This window comes from Garra rufa, chromosome 4 (assembly GCF_049309525.1).
Source record: "Garra rufa chromosome 4, GarRuf1.0, whole genome shotgun sequence".
In the NCBI taxonomy this organism is placed as follows: Eukaryota; Metazoa; Chordata; class Actinopteri; order Cypriniformes; family Cyprinidae; genus Garra; species Garra rufa.
In genome coordinates this window covers 44,882,285-44,901,588 of record NC_133364.1, presented here as the reverse complement: position 1 = coordinate 44,901,588, position 19,304 = coordinate 44,882,285, and the positions used below count along the sequence as shown (strand labels likewise).

Sequence of the window (19,304 nt, the reverse complement as noted above, 5' to 3'; positions counted from 1 at the left end):
CTTGTTGAAATATATAGTTGAGTGTCATCAGCATAACAATGGAAACTAATCCCATATTTCCTAATAATATTACCAAGGGGTAACATGTAAATTGAAAATAGTAGAGGACCTAGGACAGATCCTTGTGGCACTCCATACTTTACTGGTGTTAGCTGCGATGACTCCCCATTTAAATGAACAAAGTGATAGCGATCGGACAGGTATGATCTGAACCATCTTAATGCCTGCCCTTGAATACCTGTATAGTTTTGTAATCGATCTATGAGTATTTCATGATCTATAGTGTCGAACGCAGCACTAAGATCAAGTAAAACTAGCAATGAGACACAGCCTTGATCTGAAATCACTATATATTGACAGGAGTGCCAACAGTAGAGATGGGAGTGAGTAGAGGAGAAATAAAAAATATATATATTATAATAATAATAAATAATAATAATAATAAGTAGACACATAAAAACTGGAAGACGGCAGTTAAGTACTGAGAGCAGATGTGCCACATGAGAGAAAGCGATGTGGAAGCTGTTGGAAGGGCTGATATTTCTGGAGAGCTGATGAAGAAGGACTTAGTAGTCTGTGAGAAATCCTGCAAGACAGGAAGAAAGAATTAATCACGATGAACAATTTTTCAAAAACAGATGGCAGACAACAACATACTGTAAGTGCAGCATGTATAACAGTAAACAGAATGTTATCGTCTGTTGGTGTAGATGCTGAAATAGTTATTATCATAGTTCTTGTTCATGGTGTGACCAGCTTTAAGTTTAAGATATCATGTTAGACAGTGGCAATTTGTAAAAGTTCATAAAGAAAGAACAAAATGGACCTAATATAAACTTTATGAAACAAACACTCTGACTACTTTCAATGGCAAAATTAGCATGAGAGTTCAGGCAATGGCCAGTGACAAAAATACAAGTGAAAGTCGTAGAATTTTACATAACTAGGCTTGTACAAGATGATATAAATTTGCTGATATGCTGTTAATATTATAAATGAGTTCGACATGACACTTTGTTGGTTGTTCTTTCTGATAGGGCTGTGGAGCAAGCTGTGCAAAATGTAACTGCACTACAGTTCAGTCAAGATGCTCAGACTGACATTGACATACCTTTGGAAATATTTGCCTTTGGTCTTTTCCATAAATGCACAATATGGCCCAATTCAGATCCCATGACTGGCCTCCTTTGGTCTTCCCTTTCAGCTGAAACAAAGAGAAATATATATACACATGTTGAGACAATGTGCTAAAAATAATCTGGAACCAAAATATTTAAGAGGAACGACTGTAAGGAAAGTTATTATCAACAGATAAATAAGGATGTGTGCATTACATCAAATCAGGTATAGCTAAATGTCTTCAACGTTACTGAGAAAGATTGAATCATTGAATGATTTGTTCAGACTCCTTGATAACTTCTTCAAGATCAGCACTGGGAGCTTTGAGTTTAAGTTCGCTGTTAATTCTAGCAGCTTTCTGACAGAAGTGGTCAAAATTATGAGATTATGAAAATGTGTAAATTAATTATTGATTACATTTCAGAAAAATAGGAACAAGTGATGGCATTTACAAGAGTTGTCTTCTTTAAAGAGCTGCTGGAGTAAGTGATCTGATGTAACTACAAGACAGAAAAAATATTAAATTACAATATTTACAATAATTATAAAATTAATTTATATAATTTCTTTTTTTAAGTATAAAAGGTGGCAAGCATTGTAATTCCTGTGCTTTACAAATAATACACCGTAAAATCACAGTTAATGGTAAAACTACGTTTACAGTTGTACAACCACGGTGAGCATTATGGTTATTGTGCTTTATCTACAAATACCACAGTAAAACTGTGGACACTGAGGTAAAACCATGGTAAATGTTGTGGTTATTGTGCTTTAACTACAAATACCACAGTAAAACTGTGGACACTGAGGTAAAACCATGGTAAATGTTGTGGTTATTGTGCTTTAAAAACAAATACCACAGTAAAACTATGGCTACTGAGGTAAAACCATGGTAAATGTTGTGGTTATTGTGCTTTAAAAACAAATACCACAGTAAAACTATGGCTACTGAGGTAAAACCATGGTAAATGTTGTGGTTATTGTGCTTTAACTACAAATACCACAGTAAAACTGTGGACACTGAGGTAAAACCATGGTAAATGTTGTGGTTATTTTGCTTTAACTACAAATACCACAGTAAAACTGTGGACACTGAGGTAAAACCATGGTAAATGTTGTGGTTGTTGTGCTTTAAAAACAAATACCATATTAAAACTATGGCTACTGAGGTAAAACCATGGTAAATGTTGTGGTTGTTGTGCTTTAAAAACAAATACCATATTAAAACTATGGCTACTGAGGTAAAACCATGGTAAATGTTGTGGTTGTTGTGCTTTAACTACAAATACCACAGTAAAACTGGACACTGAGGTAAAACCATGGTAAATGTTGTGGTTGTTGTGCTTTAACTACAAATACCACAGTAAAACTGTGGACACTGAGGTAAAACCATGGTAAATGTTGTGGTTATTGTGCTTTAAAAACAAATACCACAGTAAAACTATGGCTACTGAGGTAAAACCATGGTAAATGTTGTGGTTATTGTGCTTTAACTACAAATACCACAGTAAAACTATGGTTACTGAGGTAAAACCATGGTAAATGTTGTGGTTATTGTGCTTTAACTACAAATACCACAGTAAAACTGTGGACACTGAGGTAAAACCATGGTAAATGTTGTGGTTATTTTGCTTTAACTACAAATACCACAGTAAAACTGTGGACACTGAGGTAAAACCATGGTAAATGTTGTGGTTGTTGTGCTTTAAAAACAAATACCATATTAAAACTATGGCTACTGAGGTAAAACCATGGTAAATGTTGTGGTTGTTGTGCTTTAAAAACAAATACCATATTAAAACTATGGCTACTGAGGTAAAACCATGGTAAATGTTGTGGTTGTTGTGCTTTAACTACAAATACCACAGTAAAACTATGGTTACTGAGGTAAAACCATGGTAAATGTTGTGGTTATTGTGCTTTAACTACAAATACCACAGTAAAACTGTGGACACTGAGGTAAAACCATGGTAAATGTTGTGGTTATTGTGCTTTAAAAACAAATACCACAGTAAAACTATGGCTACTGAGGTAAAACCATGGTAATTGTTGTGGTTATTGTGCTTTAACTACAAATACCACAGTAAAACTATGGTTACTGAGGTAAAACCATGGTAAATGTTGTGGTTATTGTGCTTTAACTACAAATACCACAGTAAAACTATGGCTACTGAGGTAAAACCATGGTAAATGTTGTGGTTATTGTGCTTTAAAAACAAATACCACAGTAAAACTATGCTTACAGTGGTAAAACCATGGTAAATGTTGTGGTTATTGTGCTTTAACAACAAATACCACAGTAAAACTATACTCACAGTGGTAAAAACATGGTAAACGATATGACTGTTGTGCATTGGCTACACAAAATATGGTCAAGCAACAGTTACTATGGTAAAACTATGGTAAATGTGCGGACTTTTACATGATCGCGCTTATCACGTGACACTGGTTTGGTTGATCTGTAAAGCTGTCATCAGCCACGTGAATATAATTAAAACGGTTTTATTTATTTATCTATTTCAAAACAGCAACAGTTAGAAGTTAGCTTAGGCTAATATTAGCAGCTGTGCTAACGCAGCAGCCGACTGTTCTAATTTAAACGCACACACACGCTTCCATTTTAACACATGACCCCACGTACAGAGAAGGCAGAAGGACCGAAATAATTAAAATAATGATCTCATTACAAAAGAAAAGATAATTTGTTGCCTTTCTTACCTGTTTGAAGGTGTATATGCATCTAGTGAACGGGGCAAACCGAGCCTCGCAGGTGACGTCACTGCCGTAGAAGATGCTGCGTGCTATTTGTACGCATCTGCTCTCCACAGAAGTTAATGGGAAGGATTGGCGTATCATATGCACGCGAAATTGGACTTTGGCGTATGTATTACACGAAATTGGAAAGTGCAAAGTCGTGTTATTTATACGCAAATTGATGAGAACGGGTTGAAACTAGGGAGCTAATTGAGGCGCACTCAGAGATTTAATTTACATTTATTTTTCTTTCTACCAAACGCAGAAAACCTCCTGGTGGAGCAACTGAGATCCACGTGACACACTTTTATAAAGATGTCTTTTATTAAAGAGGAGAGTGAAGACATGAAGATTGAAGAAACATTCAGAGTCAAACAAGAAGATACTGAGGAACAAACAGGTTCGGTTTTCATTTTCAAAGCTGAACTCACTTATTTTATCCTTATTAAAATGTCCAGTGCTACAAAAAAAAACAAAAAAAAAAAAAAAAAACATATTTTGTGTAACATTAAACACAGTATCTATTTTGAGCGGTATTTGAAGAAAAACTTTATTTTGCTTGAAGCAAACAATGACACTTTGTTACTCTCCAACTCTGGAGCCAAACAATAAAATAGAAACCGAAAATCACTCATCGTAACTTCTGTGTGTTTAATTAGGAAATATTTCTTACTTGAATGCTGCTTTTACATTCTCTAGAGTGAAGATAAACATGGCAGATGTAATTTTTTTATAACTATATGGTAGTTGTGATAAAAGCATAACAATATATATGTTACAAATAATTGTTTTTAATTATGGCTATAATTAATGGCTAAAATTAGAAGGAAATGCATTTAATAGAGACAGATCAGTAGCAGTATTTGTATCAAGGAGACTGGCCTTCATTAACAATTGGCTACTTGGTGAAAAGATGCCAATAAGCCCCATATTTTAAATGTACAATCTTTATGTTGTTTCACATTTATTTGGAGGTTTAGTGTGAAATTGTTTATTGTCAAATAGTTACTTTTAGATTGCCAGCACTAGTCTAAATGTTTTGATGTCTGTTGCTTTGTGCCATTAAACTGCTGTTAACTTACATTTTTCTTATTTCACCTCAGACCTGATGACTCTGAAAGAGGAGAGTCAAGATCTCAATGAAACAGAAGAGAAAGATCAAAAAGAGAAACACGATTTCAAAACTGAAGAAAAATCAATTAGTTGCTCACAGAATAAAAATACTTCCTTACCAGAAATAAATAAAAAAACACAAACTACAAACCTTATTTCTAACATGAGAGATCACACTGGAGAGAGACCTTACAGCTGCCAACAGTGTGGAAATAGTTTCTCACGAAATCGAGATCTGAAGACGCACATGAAAATTCACACTGGAGAGAATCCATTCCAATGTGATCAATGTGGAAAGAGTTTTACACACAAAAATAACTTTACTGTCCACATGAGAGTTCACACTGGAGAGAAGCCTTTCATCTGTAAACTGTGTGGGAATAGTTTTACACAGAAACAATACCTTAATTTCCACATGAGAATTCACACTGGAGAGAAACCTTACTCCTGCAAACAGTGTGGGAAGAGTTTCTCACGAAAAGGAGTTCTTAAGACTCACATGAAAATTCACACCGAAAAGAAGCAGTTCATATGTCCTCAGTGTGGAAAGAGTTTCGCATATAAAGGAAACCTTAAGATTCACATGACAGTTCACACTGGAGAGAAACCATACAAGTGTCTTCAGTGTGAGAAGAGTTTCACATGTCAAAGCAACATGAAACGTCATTTGCAAACTCATTCTGGAAAGAAACTGCCGTTTTCTTCAATGCAAGAAAAGCAATTTCTACAATCAGAATGAGAATGAAATGTTCCTATTGATTTTAAGTGCATTGTATTTTATCATTAAGTTAATGTTGTAATCTGTTTACGTTTATGGACTTTATCAGGAGACACATGGAAATAATATTCTAGTTTTGTGCAGGTCTTTATTTTTTTTAATCTGTACAGTTCATTCTTTGTTGTGCTTCCAGTAGCCTGTATGTACAGTAGATATAAGTACTGTTTCCTTTCTAATTCATTTGCTACAATAAACAATCCTACGCAGTTGGCCTTCATTCAATTTCTTGTTAATTATACATTAAAGAAAGTATTTTTAAAAAATTTGATTAAATAGTTGTATTCAGCAGTACCACATTTTCATACCCCTCCTCTATTCATGCACAAATATCTTCTCATCAACCCATTATATATAGTTTCTGTTACCTACCAGCCAAGCTACATTTTACAACTCATCACTTTTAGCACATACTTCATCCACTTCTTATTCATTCACATTTGCACAGCATTTTTCTGTTGCCAGATTACACAGTTCAGTCATACACTGTTCACACAGTGTGTAAAACTTTTTACTCTTTGCCCTTTCGGCCACTACAATCTCAGTAAGAACGTATCAGCTCTTGTCTTGATTTCATCATGTGGTCCACTTCTCTTTATACAGCTTATAGCCTTATTTCACTTTTACCTTCATAGTGTCATGACCGCATGCAAAACACAGAGATTAGAATTAAATGAAAGTTATTTAATAAAATCCACAAAGGGTAATCCAGACAGGTTAATCCAGACAGGTTAGCAGGGGAACATATATCAATACAATATAAAGACATTTAAGACCGGACAAAAAGGAAGGGACAAGCAGGAACTTAAATACACAGGATAATTAAACTCAGGTGCAGCAGGGAATAATTAATTAACTAAACAAGGAAAGGATGACCAAATAAGGAAACTGGAACCAAACAGAAACAAATACAGGTGAAAAACAAGGAAAAATCAGTCCGTCAACTTGACATAACGCCCCCCTCCTAGAGGGTATTTCTCACACTGTAACATCAGATCAGGGGGCTGCCCGGGGGGCCATGGTGGATCAGAAAGCCTGGGTAACCATGACAGATCAGGGTACTCGAGGGGCCATGGCAGATCAGGGAGCTTGGGGAGCCCTCTGCGTAGTAAGCGCTGCTATATCTGAACATGCACAGGTGATGGAGATATAGGGGAGAGTGGGGACAGTTGCAACATTGCTTATTTCTTCAAGCAGGAATAAGATACAGTGATAATATTAATACTACACATGTTTTATTGGCCCCTCATACTTCCTGGAAGAAATCAGTCACATGTGATCAGTCCTTCTGCCCAAAATCATTTTCTTGGTAAAAAAGTAATTTTTATAAAGATTAGATTTTTGGTCATAGTGTCTAAGTTGTCTGTGTGACAAATTGTAAAAACATAACATTTTAATCTGTGCGTTCTTAGTTTCTAATAGGCATAGCTAGCATGTGCCAGTGCTATGTTGTCAAGCTAATATACCAATTTTTATCATGGCTATCACTGTCGGGACAGTTGCAACACACTGTTGAAACCATCCCAACATGCTGTCCCTTACCACAATATTGATTTAAAAGCTTGCCATAACATTACATAATTGTAATTTTATAACGATAATACTAACGAACCCCTTTAATAGTTATCTCTCCTTTTTTTAAGTGAATAGGTAAAAAATCTACTTGTTACTTAATGTTTTTAATTTACCATTCTTTGTTTTTTTTTACAGCCAATTTACCTTATTGAAGACCGTGACTGTGAACAAATAAAATAAAGAAATTGCAAAATTATATTTAAGAATGATTTCATTACATTTTATTGAATGTTGCAACTGTCCCCTATTGTAGGGAGGTTTGCAACATTTCACTTTGTCTATTTAAGTGTAAAGTGTACGTATATTATAATATGTACAGTACACATGTTGCAGCAATGTGGGTGAGTAGCTGACAGATGCGGCTTTATTGTATTAATTTCGTCTTTCTAATACAAACAGTCTCTGAAAAACTAAAGGAAATGCAAAAAGTGTTGCAACCATCCCCACTTTCCCCTACTACTGATTACACAGCCATCTTTACTGACAAGATGCACATTCAATATCACATGTGATATTGTGCAGCCCTAAACACAACAGCTACCATGTTGAAAAATCTTGGCAAAAACTGATCAAGCAAGTTCTTTACAAACATGCTTAAATATACTTTCATAACAATTAGATGCTTATGTAAATTGAATTGCTATTTTGTCATATATTCATATATAATTCATATAATTATACACATTTATATACCATATCACTATGAACTCAAAGCACTCTGAGATACGGATATAGGGAGCAGATGGCTTTGCATGCTTTAGAATTTCTCTCACAGTACATTGAGGTCATACAAAATTCAATCACCTACTATGTAATATGTACACACCTATATGTAGTTGCATCGCTTTGACCTTTTGGTTCTTTGTATCCCACCTTCTCATGTGCCATGATTGGTCAATTCTGTGCAATGCCTGCATGCTATAGGTCAAACTAATTTTTGTTAATTACCTTCAGCAAGTTTGAAGACAGAAAAACAAAGCCAACAATTTATTCATGAGATTGAACTCTTAATCCAGTCACTGCATTACGCATGAGATCCTCTGTTATATGTACTTACTTCCTCTATCTCTCGCAGGAGACTGACATACCCTTCCTCTGATGGGTCCACTTTGTCTGCTGAAACCCAGAGGGGAGTTTGGAACAAGGATCTCTTTGGCTCTTCTTCCTGATCTTCGGTCAGGGTCAGTGGGCTGATTTTAAATTTGCTGGTGGCAGATTCAACAAAGATGCTCGGCTTTTCATAATTGTTTGACAAGGTATGGTTTTTCACCAAGTAGCTGACCTCTTCTTCAAATTCCGGGGTCTCATCTAGGATGTATCAAATGAAACATAAATCACTTTTCAAGTAATTAATAAAACTGGGAAATCAATTAAACCCCTGGAAAATGTTCAAATCAAGCAATCATTTATTGAAATTACATTTATGTGGATGAAGTTTAAAGGGTTTAAACTGCATTTTTAAATGGTCCTCTCAGGTGCACATAGGACTTTTATATCAAAAACTTTACATTTCTAGCTTGATGTAGTCCATCTGATTTGTTATCCTTCTTATTTAAATACTCCAATTAAAGCTGTGTGTCTCCTCAAAGACTTCAGTGCAAATGTCCACACCTATGATTAGCATATTTTATACAAAGTCTGTATTACATGTGGAAAACTTTTCCTTTATATAAGGATCCTTTAAGGTAATATTATTTTTAGTCCAGTAATCCTGTTTTCTCTCATCTGTGAGTTTACTGACACACCAGTGGAAGGGTCTAAGAGACACTGAAGAATTTGTCTTCTGAATGTTGTTTTTCATCAAACATGTATATGCAAAAATACTTTTTTCCCCCTTTACATTATTGTAGTGTCAATCATTTTAAATGGTAAAGAAATAGTCCAAAAAGTTAAGGCAGTCGAAATTGCTAAAGTTGCAGTAATCTTGTCTGATCTGTGTTGTACAATTTAAATTGTGTGTAAATGAAGATGTCAGTACAGATGCGCACTGGTTAGAGCTGTTAATCAGGACCAATTTTTTTGCGAAGGTTAATATAGAACAAATTTCTTAAATGTCTGTTGAAGTCACACTGTTTGGCTTTCGTCATAAGATCTTAGTGACAATCAGAAATTATATCTGTTGATTTTACAGGTGTTCACTCAATGGGTCACAGTTGTTCCTATAGGTTACTCTAGTTAAAATAGTTTATTTCTCTGTATTTAAAAGTCCTTCAGAACATTTGTGATAATGTAAGAACTAGGGCTTTCAAATGATTAATCACGATTAATCACATCCGAAATAAAAGTTTATGTTTGCACACTAAATGTGTGTTTACTGTGTATATTTAATATGTATATATAAATGCACACACATACATGTCTAGATTTAAAGAAATATTTATATGAATGAAAAGTTATACTTATATTTAATTTAGACTATATATATAGAATTATAAATATTTTCTATATAAATCTAAAAAAAAATATTTAATATACATGTATGTGTCACAGTTCTGTCAGTTAATGTCTGTTCTATTGGTTTCTCCCATTGTCTCCCCCTGTCATTTTGTCATCTTTTGGTTTAGCCCTTCGTCAGTGTGATTCCCTGCACCTGTCCTTGTATGATTAGTCACCCTTTATAAGTTTGTCTTTCAGTTCAGTTGATGTCGGTCTTTATTTGATGTTACTGTTTCATGTGTGTGGATTATCCTGCCTGTTCCTTGAAGAAGAGTTTATTAAAAATAGTGTTAATTGTTTATCTTGTCTCTCGTCTCGTTGAACCAGCACGTTCCGTAACAGTATGTGTGTGTATTTATATACACATAATAAATAAACACAGAAAACACACATTTACTTTGTAAACATGAACTTTTATTTTGGATGTAATTAATCATGATTAATCATTTGACAGCCCTAGTAAGAACACAAGTCAGCAAAATGTATAACACTGTTCTAGGGTTTTTGGATATTTTAATAAAAAATAAAAAAATTACATGTTGTGCCTTTAAGGCTAGACCAAGACTAAGATGCATGGTTGAGCTGTCTTAACAAAAAATAACTTGCATTGACATATCTTAAAATATGTAAATGCTATTGTTTTGTCTCAAGGTGCACACCAGTAAAGTTATTTTCTAAGGCATTTTTATAAAAAGATAAGTACATATTTTAGTTTATCTAAGGCCTATCCTGGCTGAGCCATTTCTGTGAAACCGGGCCATGTGTTAAAATTTGCTAGCTCAATTTGCTAACTCAATAACATAATGTGAGGTAAAACACATACCATACAAATACTTTAACCCCTTAACTGTCACCGTCCCACCTGTGGGACGCTTGGCGCTCTTTTTTTCCGTTGTCCTTTTTCTCTATCAAATTTTTTAGTAACCATCATAAATTATATATCATTTGAAAGCTTAGAAGCTGAAGAATCATCCAGTGAAAACCATTTTGAAATTGGACATTGCGTTACCATGGAAATGGTACTTTAAAATCATTTGGCGGTCTCCTCCCCCTTAGCGGTGTCATATTATAAAATGCATTACGGTCTTTTAGAATCACAACTTTTTACAATCTTTACAAAAAACATATCATTGGAAAGGCCTGGGTCTCAGAATTGCATATTTGGTGGTTATTTTGTGATTGAATAAAACTTTTCAGAAAAATTTTGACTTTTGTGACAGAAAAAATATATATGGCGTTTGTATGGCACCCGGTGGCTGTTTGCGGTATAACGCCCTAAACAAACTTTGACTGGGACCTTAATTTTTTTCATATCAACTTCAAATTTGGAACATAACTTATTTAGATGTGAGGTTTCTATTTGATAACAAATTTAGGATAAAATCTGTTATGTAAAATATGTATTTTATATAAAATATAATAAAAATTGTACAGTGCATTTTGTTTACATTAAATTTAAACTTCTATAATTTGTTGATACTTTATTTTTTTGAAAAAATTCCACTTCTGCAATAATCTGCTGATTGTCTTCTTTAAAAAGAGACCAACCTTAGATCTGTATTCCAAAGTGTTCATGAATTACAACAATTGAAGTTTGGATAGTGCACTTTCATGCCTATTTTAAAAAATGGGGGTGACAGTTAAGGGGTTAATATATAATATTGTAATATTTGTTAACAAAAATGTTATACTTGCCGATCGTCGTCTTCCTGCAGTGGATCACGAAGTGGTTCTGCTGCTATAGGTTAATGCACAGTAACGTTCTATCTTTACTAACGTGTATATTTTACTTTCAGCGATTATAATATTTATGTGGCATATATATATATATATATATATATAGGTTTTCACACATAATTAAAAGCACAAGCAATGCGCATTCTATAAAACATCTTACCTTTCAGATCTTCGATTTCTTTGTTACCGAGAACGGGGATCACGGCCACCCGGAATACTTGCTATTATGATTACACTTACTTCGTTTTCTTCGTTGTTTTCCCACACACGCTCACCCACAACTGTTAGGCCTACCCCACGAATCTGTGACTCTCTAAGCAATGAAATAATGTTCCTCTTCATTTCCATTGTAATATAATATCCAGTAGGGGGCAAACAAATTCACTTCTTTCACGTGATTTCTGTTTCTATAGCAATGAAGCGAATGTTCACTTGACTCGCGATTCAATTTAAGTATAAAACGATTCTCGGTGCATCTCTTTCTCATTTTCTGCCAGTCAGAACGGGAGAAATTCAAAGCGGGTATCGCGAATCATTTGATTCAGATTCGCGATATGTGCTTTGAAGTCCCGTTCTCAACCAAATGATTTGCGATACATGATTCGTTTGGAGCGATTCAAAATAGTGAAACATTTTGTGAAGTGATGCAATGGACTCAGAGTTTCACAAGGCTCAGTTGATACTGCGTTCTATGCTCGCTTTATCTATTTTTTGTTGTTGTTTGAATTACTGTTGAAAAAGCATTACAATTAACAGGCCAAACTTGCAATGTTTTTATTAAATTCATTAATATATTCATTAATATTAAACATTTCATGACATAAAAAGACAAGTGTTGCATACTAACTAGTAATTACCAGTACACATCGTCAATTAATATAATTGTTCTGATTATGCACTTCTACTAGTTATAAATTGTAAATTGCAGTTTTTAAAAAATGTGTAATGCATATCTAAATATTGTAATTCAGTGCTGAAAAAACGAATCACTTACAAACTAATCTAATATAATGTGTTTTAAATATTTTTGCCTGAGGTAATCTCATTTTGTTTTTGTAATTGTTGCAACAAATCAACCTGCCTTTTGCACCTTCCACTGAAAAATAGTTGCCAAAACTGTGCATATGCAATAGACAACCTGCATAATGCACAAAACAACATTTTGAAAAACATTGGAAAACATAAAATACATCAACCACAATGATGACAATTGAACAGTGTGTTTAATAATGGGTAACTTACAACCAATAATTCTGCATTGTAACATCCAAGACAAAAATCACTAAAATTTTCCAAAGGTAAAAGTCTAAAACTTATTCACTTTTTTTTTTTTTTATCATACATGAATGTGTAATGATAACAGAGAACAGTACACAAAGAATAACTTTATTATGGTAATGACCAAAGTCTCTCTTATTTCATTTAAATGTATATACTTTTTTGATGTCATGAATTAAGCGTCCAATGGGTCCATGTCTGTGATTCTTACCAAGCCAGTAGTTCCACTCAATGAGACAAAGATTTTTTCTCAATGAATGTTTGGTGAGGTTTCCCCTGTACCTATATATGTTTTCTTTGTATGTGCGCCATGTTCGCTCCATGTGCTGGGTGTGGGCGCCTGAGTGTGGATGGATAAAGTGTCGTCGGTGGTTCACCTGATAATGAATGTAACCTTGCTGCTGCACGGTGTCGTATGCCCTCCAGCAATCACTTAGAATTTGACTCCCAGATCTTACATACTTTAGTATGATGGGTAGCAGATTCCTTCTGGAGTGGTGTTTGACCAGCTTCAACATTGGTCTTCGATGTGTGGCACGCACCTCCAGCATTCCAAAGACCCACGAATGTTTCCTTTGCCATGTTCTCCCAAATCTTCCACGGTTGTACTACACATAGTCAAATCAAAATGATGCAACCATGTTATTATTAATTACTTTAATATCTTAATTATTTTTATTCTTGATTGTAATCTCAACAGTATAAGCCATTCTAAGTTGTACCTTTCTTTTGTGGTGGAATTTACTTTCATCAATGACGACAAAAGCACGTCTTCCACCAATCCTCATCTTTTTTTTTTTTCTCTCTCAAGTCTTTTAATTACAGTGACACGGCAGTGGCGAAGAGTATCATATATGCGTGTAATTGATGAACTACTTCCAGCAGTCCCTTCCTCAATCAAGTCGATATGTCTTTTCCTGAGACCTGCAAAATTGCAAAACTGGCAATTTAAAATGGTGTTAAACCATATATTAGATATATAGTCACATAGTCAAAACCATATAACCATCAAAGGATAGTTCACCCAAAAATGAAAATTGTCATCATTTAAAAAATATAAAAATATATAAAAAAAATTAAATTGCATCATTCATTTATTCACCCTAAGGTGTTTCCAAAGCTGTATAAATTGAATTGTTCTGCTCTACACAAAGGAAGATATTTGAAAGAATGTCAGTAACCAAACAGATTCTTATGCCACATTTACTGTCATAGTAGTAAAAACATCTACTATGGAAGTACTATTATCTTCCTTTGTGTATAGCAGAACAAATACATTTATTCAGGTTTTAGTGAGTAAATGATGACATCATTTAAAAGATGCTACATTACACAATATATCCAATGATTGTTGGAAAAGTTATTTGATGAGTGTTAAACTTAGCTATGTGTCTCACGGTACTGAGATTCACTAAACTGAAATGATCTCAAATAGAAAATAGAACAGAATATTTTCACAAACAAATGATAAAATAATACATTTAACTCAATATTAAAACAACAAAAAATATATAAATTAAAAAATTACATAAACTGACTTTTGCATTGTCCTGAGCCACTGCGAAAGTTCCATGTGTGAACCCTCAAAGATTGAACCAATCTTAAGTGATTTTGAAATTTCCCTATGGCATCTTCTTCTACATCTCCTTTGGAAAGATTAAATAAATTATCAACAAAAACATTATATTTCATAATGCTTAAAATGTACATAAACAACAGAAATGACACACATCAGCTGTAATGGTAATTACAGCACTTTTAATTACCATTGTGTATGTGTATGTAAATAAACTTGCCTTGCCTATCATTCACAGTGGAACTTTATTTTTCTTAGTGTAAAAGGAAATTTAGCTCAGATTTGGCATGTGACTAAAACAGTTTGTATATAAATTTCCTTTTACACTAAGAAAAGTAAAGTTCCACTGTGAATGATAGGCAAGGCAAGTTTATTTATATAGCACATTTCATACACAATGGTAATTAAAAGTGCTGTACATAAGAGCAGTAAAAATAATCATAAAAAAAAAAATAATCACAACAATAAAAACTAAAAAGTTATGAACATTTAAAATGATTAAAACATGTATTTAAAATAACAGTTAAGAATGACAGTGCAATCTGTTCGGACATAGCACAGTGCTCATTCAATAAATGCACAACTGAACAGATGAGTTTAGAGTCTGCATTTAAATGTGTCTAATGTATTAGCACATCTGATCTCTTCTAGGAAGTTGATTCCAACTGCGGGCAGCAAATAGCTAAAAGCGGATTCCCCTTGTTTTGTGTGAACTCTTGATATTACTAACTGACTCGATCCTAGTGATCTGAGTTGTCTGTTAGGTTTATATTCAGTGAGCATATCTGCAATGTATTTAGGTCCTAGGCCATTGAGTGCTTTATAAACGAGTAGAAGTACTTTAAAATCTATCCTAAACATAACTGGAAGCCAGTGTAAGGACCTGAGGACTGGTGTGATATGCTCTGATTTTTTGGTTCTAGTCAGAATCCTGGCAGCAGCGTTCTGTATGAGCTGCAGCTGTCTAATGGCCTTCTTGGGAAGGCCAATGAGGAGACCATTACAATAGTCCACCCTTCTGGTGATAAAGGCATGAACAAGTTTCTCCAAATCTTGACGGGAAACAAAACATCTAATTCTTGCAATGTTTTTGAGATGGTAGTATGCTGATTGAGTTACTGCTTTGACATGGCTACTGAAACTGAGGTCTGACTCCAGAATCACACCCAGATTCTTGACTTGATTTTTTATTTTTAACCCCTAACAACAAGGTATGCATTTACCTTATGAACTTCATCTTTGTTTCCAAATGCAATGACTTCCGTTTTCTCCTTGTTTAACTGAAGAAAGTTTTGGCACATCCAACTGTTAATTTCATCAATGCATTGGCAGAGAGAGTCAATGGGGCTGTAGTCATTTGGCGATAAGGCTAGGTAAATCTGGGTATCATCTGCATAGCTGTGATATGCTATTTGGTTCTTTTCTCATTATTTGACTTAGTGGGAGCATATACAGGCTAAACAACAGCGGCGCTAGAATTGAGCCTTGTGGGACTCCGCATGTCATGGACGTCCACTTAGACTTATGTTCTCCTATTCTCACATAATAGCCTCTCCCTTCTAAGTATGACCTGAACCATTTGAGAACCATCCCAGAAAGCCCGACCCAGTTTTCCAGTCTATCTAGCAGAATGTTGTGATCGACAGTGTCGAACGCAGCACTGAGATCTAGTAATACCAGCACTGATATTTTGCCACAATCAGAATTAAGGCGAATATCATTAATTATCTTTATAAGTGCTGTCTCTGTGCTATGATGTGGTCTGAAACCAGATTGGAAATGGTCCAGGTATCTATTTGAGTTTATGTAGTGATTCAGCTGATTGAAAACAACCTTTTCAGTAATCTTGCCTATAAACGGTAGATTTGATATCGGTCTATAGTTGCTCAATATAGTGTTATCAAGATTTTTCTTTTTCAGAAGAGGCTTAACAGCTGCAGTTTTCAGGGAGTTTGGAAAAGTCCCAGAAAGAAGTGAGGTGTTCACCACTTCTAAGAGATCTGCTTATAAACAGTTAAGCACACTTTTTACAAAAGATGTGGGAAGTGAGTCAAGGTGGCAGGTTGATGATTTGAGGTGCTGTACTGTTTCTTCCAAAATGTTGCTATCAAGGGGGTTTCTTTTTGCTCAACGGTAGCAAAAAGAGTGCAAGTGTTGTTAAGTTGGCTTGAGAAAGCCAACTTACAGATCTGCTATTTAAACTAATTATTATTATTATTATTATTGTTATTATTATAATTTTTATTCTGAGGTCTTCACACTGATCTGGTCTATCTATCTATATCATGCTGACAATATGCTAATCATGCTAGTAACCCATTTGGGTACCCTAGTAACCACATAGCAACACCCTAGCAACCACCAGAGGTTCCCTAGCAACCGCATAGCAACACCTTAACAACTACCCTCAAAAGTTTGAGTTAAAAATATTTGTGTTCTGCTAAAGAAACAAAGTCACCTACAAAAAATTTGTCACCTGAAAAATTTGTTAGAATCATTCTGTATAATCCGCATACCTTGATGGCCATCCATGTTTTGCCACTCCATCCATGAAAAACCCCAAAGCAGTTCTCGCTTTGTTATTCCCAGCCACATCCAGGTAAAAGATCTATTTAGGAGTATTACACAATTGCTGTATATTACTATGCAAGATGTATATAGGAGAATACATTTTGTCTATGACGAAGAAGAAATGAAGTTGGTCGCAGATGAATGTTTGCCTGAGCATCGACACGGTAAGACACTGCTGTTTTATTCGATTGCATTCTTCTGAACTGTTTGCACGAGTGGAATTGTTTTTGGATCGGTGTTTTAATCATGTCGTTTTCGACGATTAGACACCTACGTTGATTTACGTAGTTTAGCCTGTAACGTTACACATAATGTGACGTGGTAAACATTCCTCTTTGGTCAGCTCGTTGTGAATTAGCCTGTACACGTAGGATAAACCTCGGGTAAACAGTTCAGTTTGTAGTCAACTGACGTTATTCAGCAATTAACTTTGATATATCATTTAAAATGTAAACATTTATCATGCCATTTGCACGACCTGTGTTTGATTTTCGATTCATTTTTTATTTCAGGCTGAGTAATCTGATGAAGATCAACGGAGCGCTAAGGTAAGTTTATTATAAATACCCTTACAGTTATAATTAACTTGTTCATAAAAATAATGTGGTGTCAGTTCTGTGATAGTGCATTTGAATCGGTCTTATCATACTGTCAGCACATGGAAATGCATAGTCATGTTCCTAATGCTAATTTTAAATGTGGTAACTTATTCCTGTTTGCCCCAGAAGATTCAAAAAGTTAGCAGCTTTTAAGGCTCATATGTTGAGGGATCACAAAAAGAGGGACACACAGACGTCTGCTGAGCAATTAATAGGTAATGCGTACACTTTAGTCTGTGACATTGGTGTCTGTCAGGAAAGATGTAGTGATTTGAGAAACTTCATTTTACACCTGAAGTCTCATATCAAAGGCCATTTAAGTGAAATAAAAGCTTTTCTTTTGCATCAACACAGACCTCACATATATCCAGGTATCACCGCAACTCCTCAGCAGATAGGCTTCATCATAATATACTACATTTGAACTTTTTAGTGCAGAGACCACATGGTGAGGAATGCAATGTGGCTGAAGACTCAAATGCACTGTGTGATTTGTTTATGTATTGTGGTGATGGTGAAGAGCAGTTGCATATTGCACTATTGGCAGATAATGCAAACAAATCACTCTTTTGAAGAATATGGCTCTGTTTTATCTCAAATTGCAGGTAAAGCACATTCTCCCATCATCTGTAATTCAGTCGGTAATTCAGGGGCAGCAGGACAACCATGATATTAGCCAGTCTCATTTGCTACACAGGGTAAGTGAAAAATTAAGTACACTTGGAATTTCTGAAAATGATGTATATTGTTTTGTTTATATGTTTTATTATTTAGTAATGTCCTTTAGAACATTTTAAAATACATATGTTTTTCAGGACATTAAATATAAAAAATTACACCGAAACCATTTTAATGTTTCAGATTTCAATTTTGAACAAAGTTTTTTTTTTTTTTTTTTTTTTATAGAATGTTGATCTTCCCCAGTTAACAATTGTTGACACCTAATAATACAGTTCAGTTGCACTATTACTACTATTATTTATTTGTAATATTTATTTGTTTTTCAAAATAACTGTGTAAAATAACAATGCAGGTATGCAAAAAAATTTGAATATCAAGGGAAAGTCTATTTATTTCAATAATTTGTCTCAAAAAGTGAAATTTGTATGTTATATTAGTTCACTACACATAAGGTGAAATATTTCAAACCTTTATTTGTTTCGATTTTAATGATTATGGACTAAAGACAAAAAAAACAAATCCAAACAAAACCCATAGATTTTCAATGGGGTTTAAGTCAGGCCAATCAAGTACAGTTATTCCATGGCTATTAAACCAGGTACTGGTAGTTTTGGCTTTGTGGGCAGGTGCCAAATCCTGCTGGAAATTAAAATCATCTCCAAAAAGCTTGATTATGCGTCAAGCCACTCCTGAACCAAAAACAATGTCAGAAGCATCTGTGCTGGGCTAAGGAGAAAAAGTACTGATCTGTTGCCCAGTGGTCCCAAGTCCTGTTTTCAGATGAAAGCAAATTTTGCATTTGATTTGGAAATCAGGGTCCCAGAGTCCGGAGGAAGACTGGAGAGGCACAAAAGTCAGTGATGGTTTGGGGAGCATGTCATCTGCTGCTGTGGGTCCATTGTCTTTTATCAAGTCCACAGTCAACGCAGCTGTCTACCAGGAAATTTTAGAGCACTTCATGCTTTTTGGAGATGATTTTATTTTCCAGCAGGATTTGGCACCTGCCAACAAAGCCAAAACTACCAGTACCTGGTTTAATAGTCATGGAATAACTGTACTTGATTGGCCTGACTTAAACCCCATTGAAAAT

At 34.7% G+C, this 19,304-nt stretch overlaps 1 protein-coding gene and 1 long non-coding RNA gene across 2 annotated transcripts in view; one reads left to right on the top strand and one right to left on the bottom strand.

Annotated features, from left to right (window-relative positions):
- Window positions 1-351: 351 nt before the first annotated feature.
- On the bottom strand, window positions 352-4,064 carry LOC141334084 (uncharacterized). The gene is made up of 3 exons (XR_012355468.1): window positions 3,838-4,064; window positions 1,112-1,204; window positions 352-586 (listed from the first exon to the last, which is right to left on the bottom strand). It is a non-coding gene; the product is annotated as an uncharacterized lncRNA (long non-coding RNA).
- A 927-nt stretch (window positions 4,065-4,991) lies between these two features.
- LOC141334073 (uncharacterized) overlaps window positions 4,992-19,304 on the top strand; it is a 105,552-nt gene continuing 91,239 nt past the window's right edge. Inside the window, exon 1 of the mRNA XM_073839224.1 lies at window positions 4,992-5,601. Coding sequence (XP_073695325.1) covers window positions 5,150-5,601 — 452 coding nt within the window. The 5' untranslated portion in view covers window positions 4,992-5,149. The remainder of the gene's footprint in view (window positions 5,602-19,304) is intronic.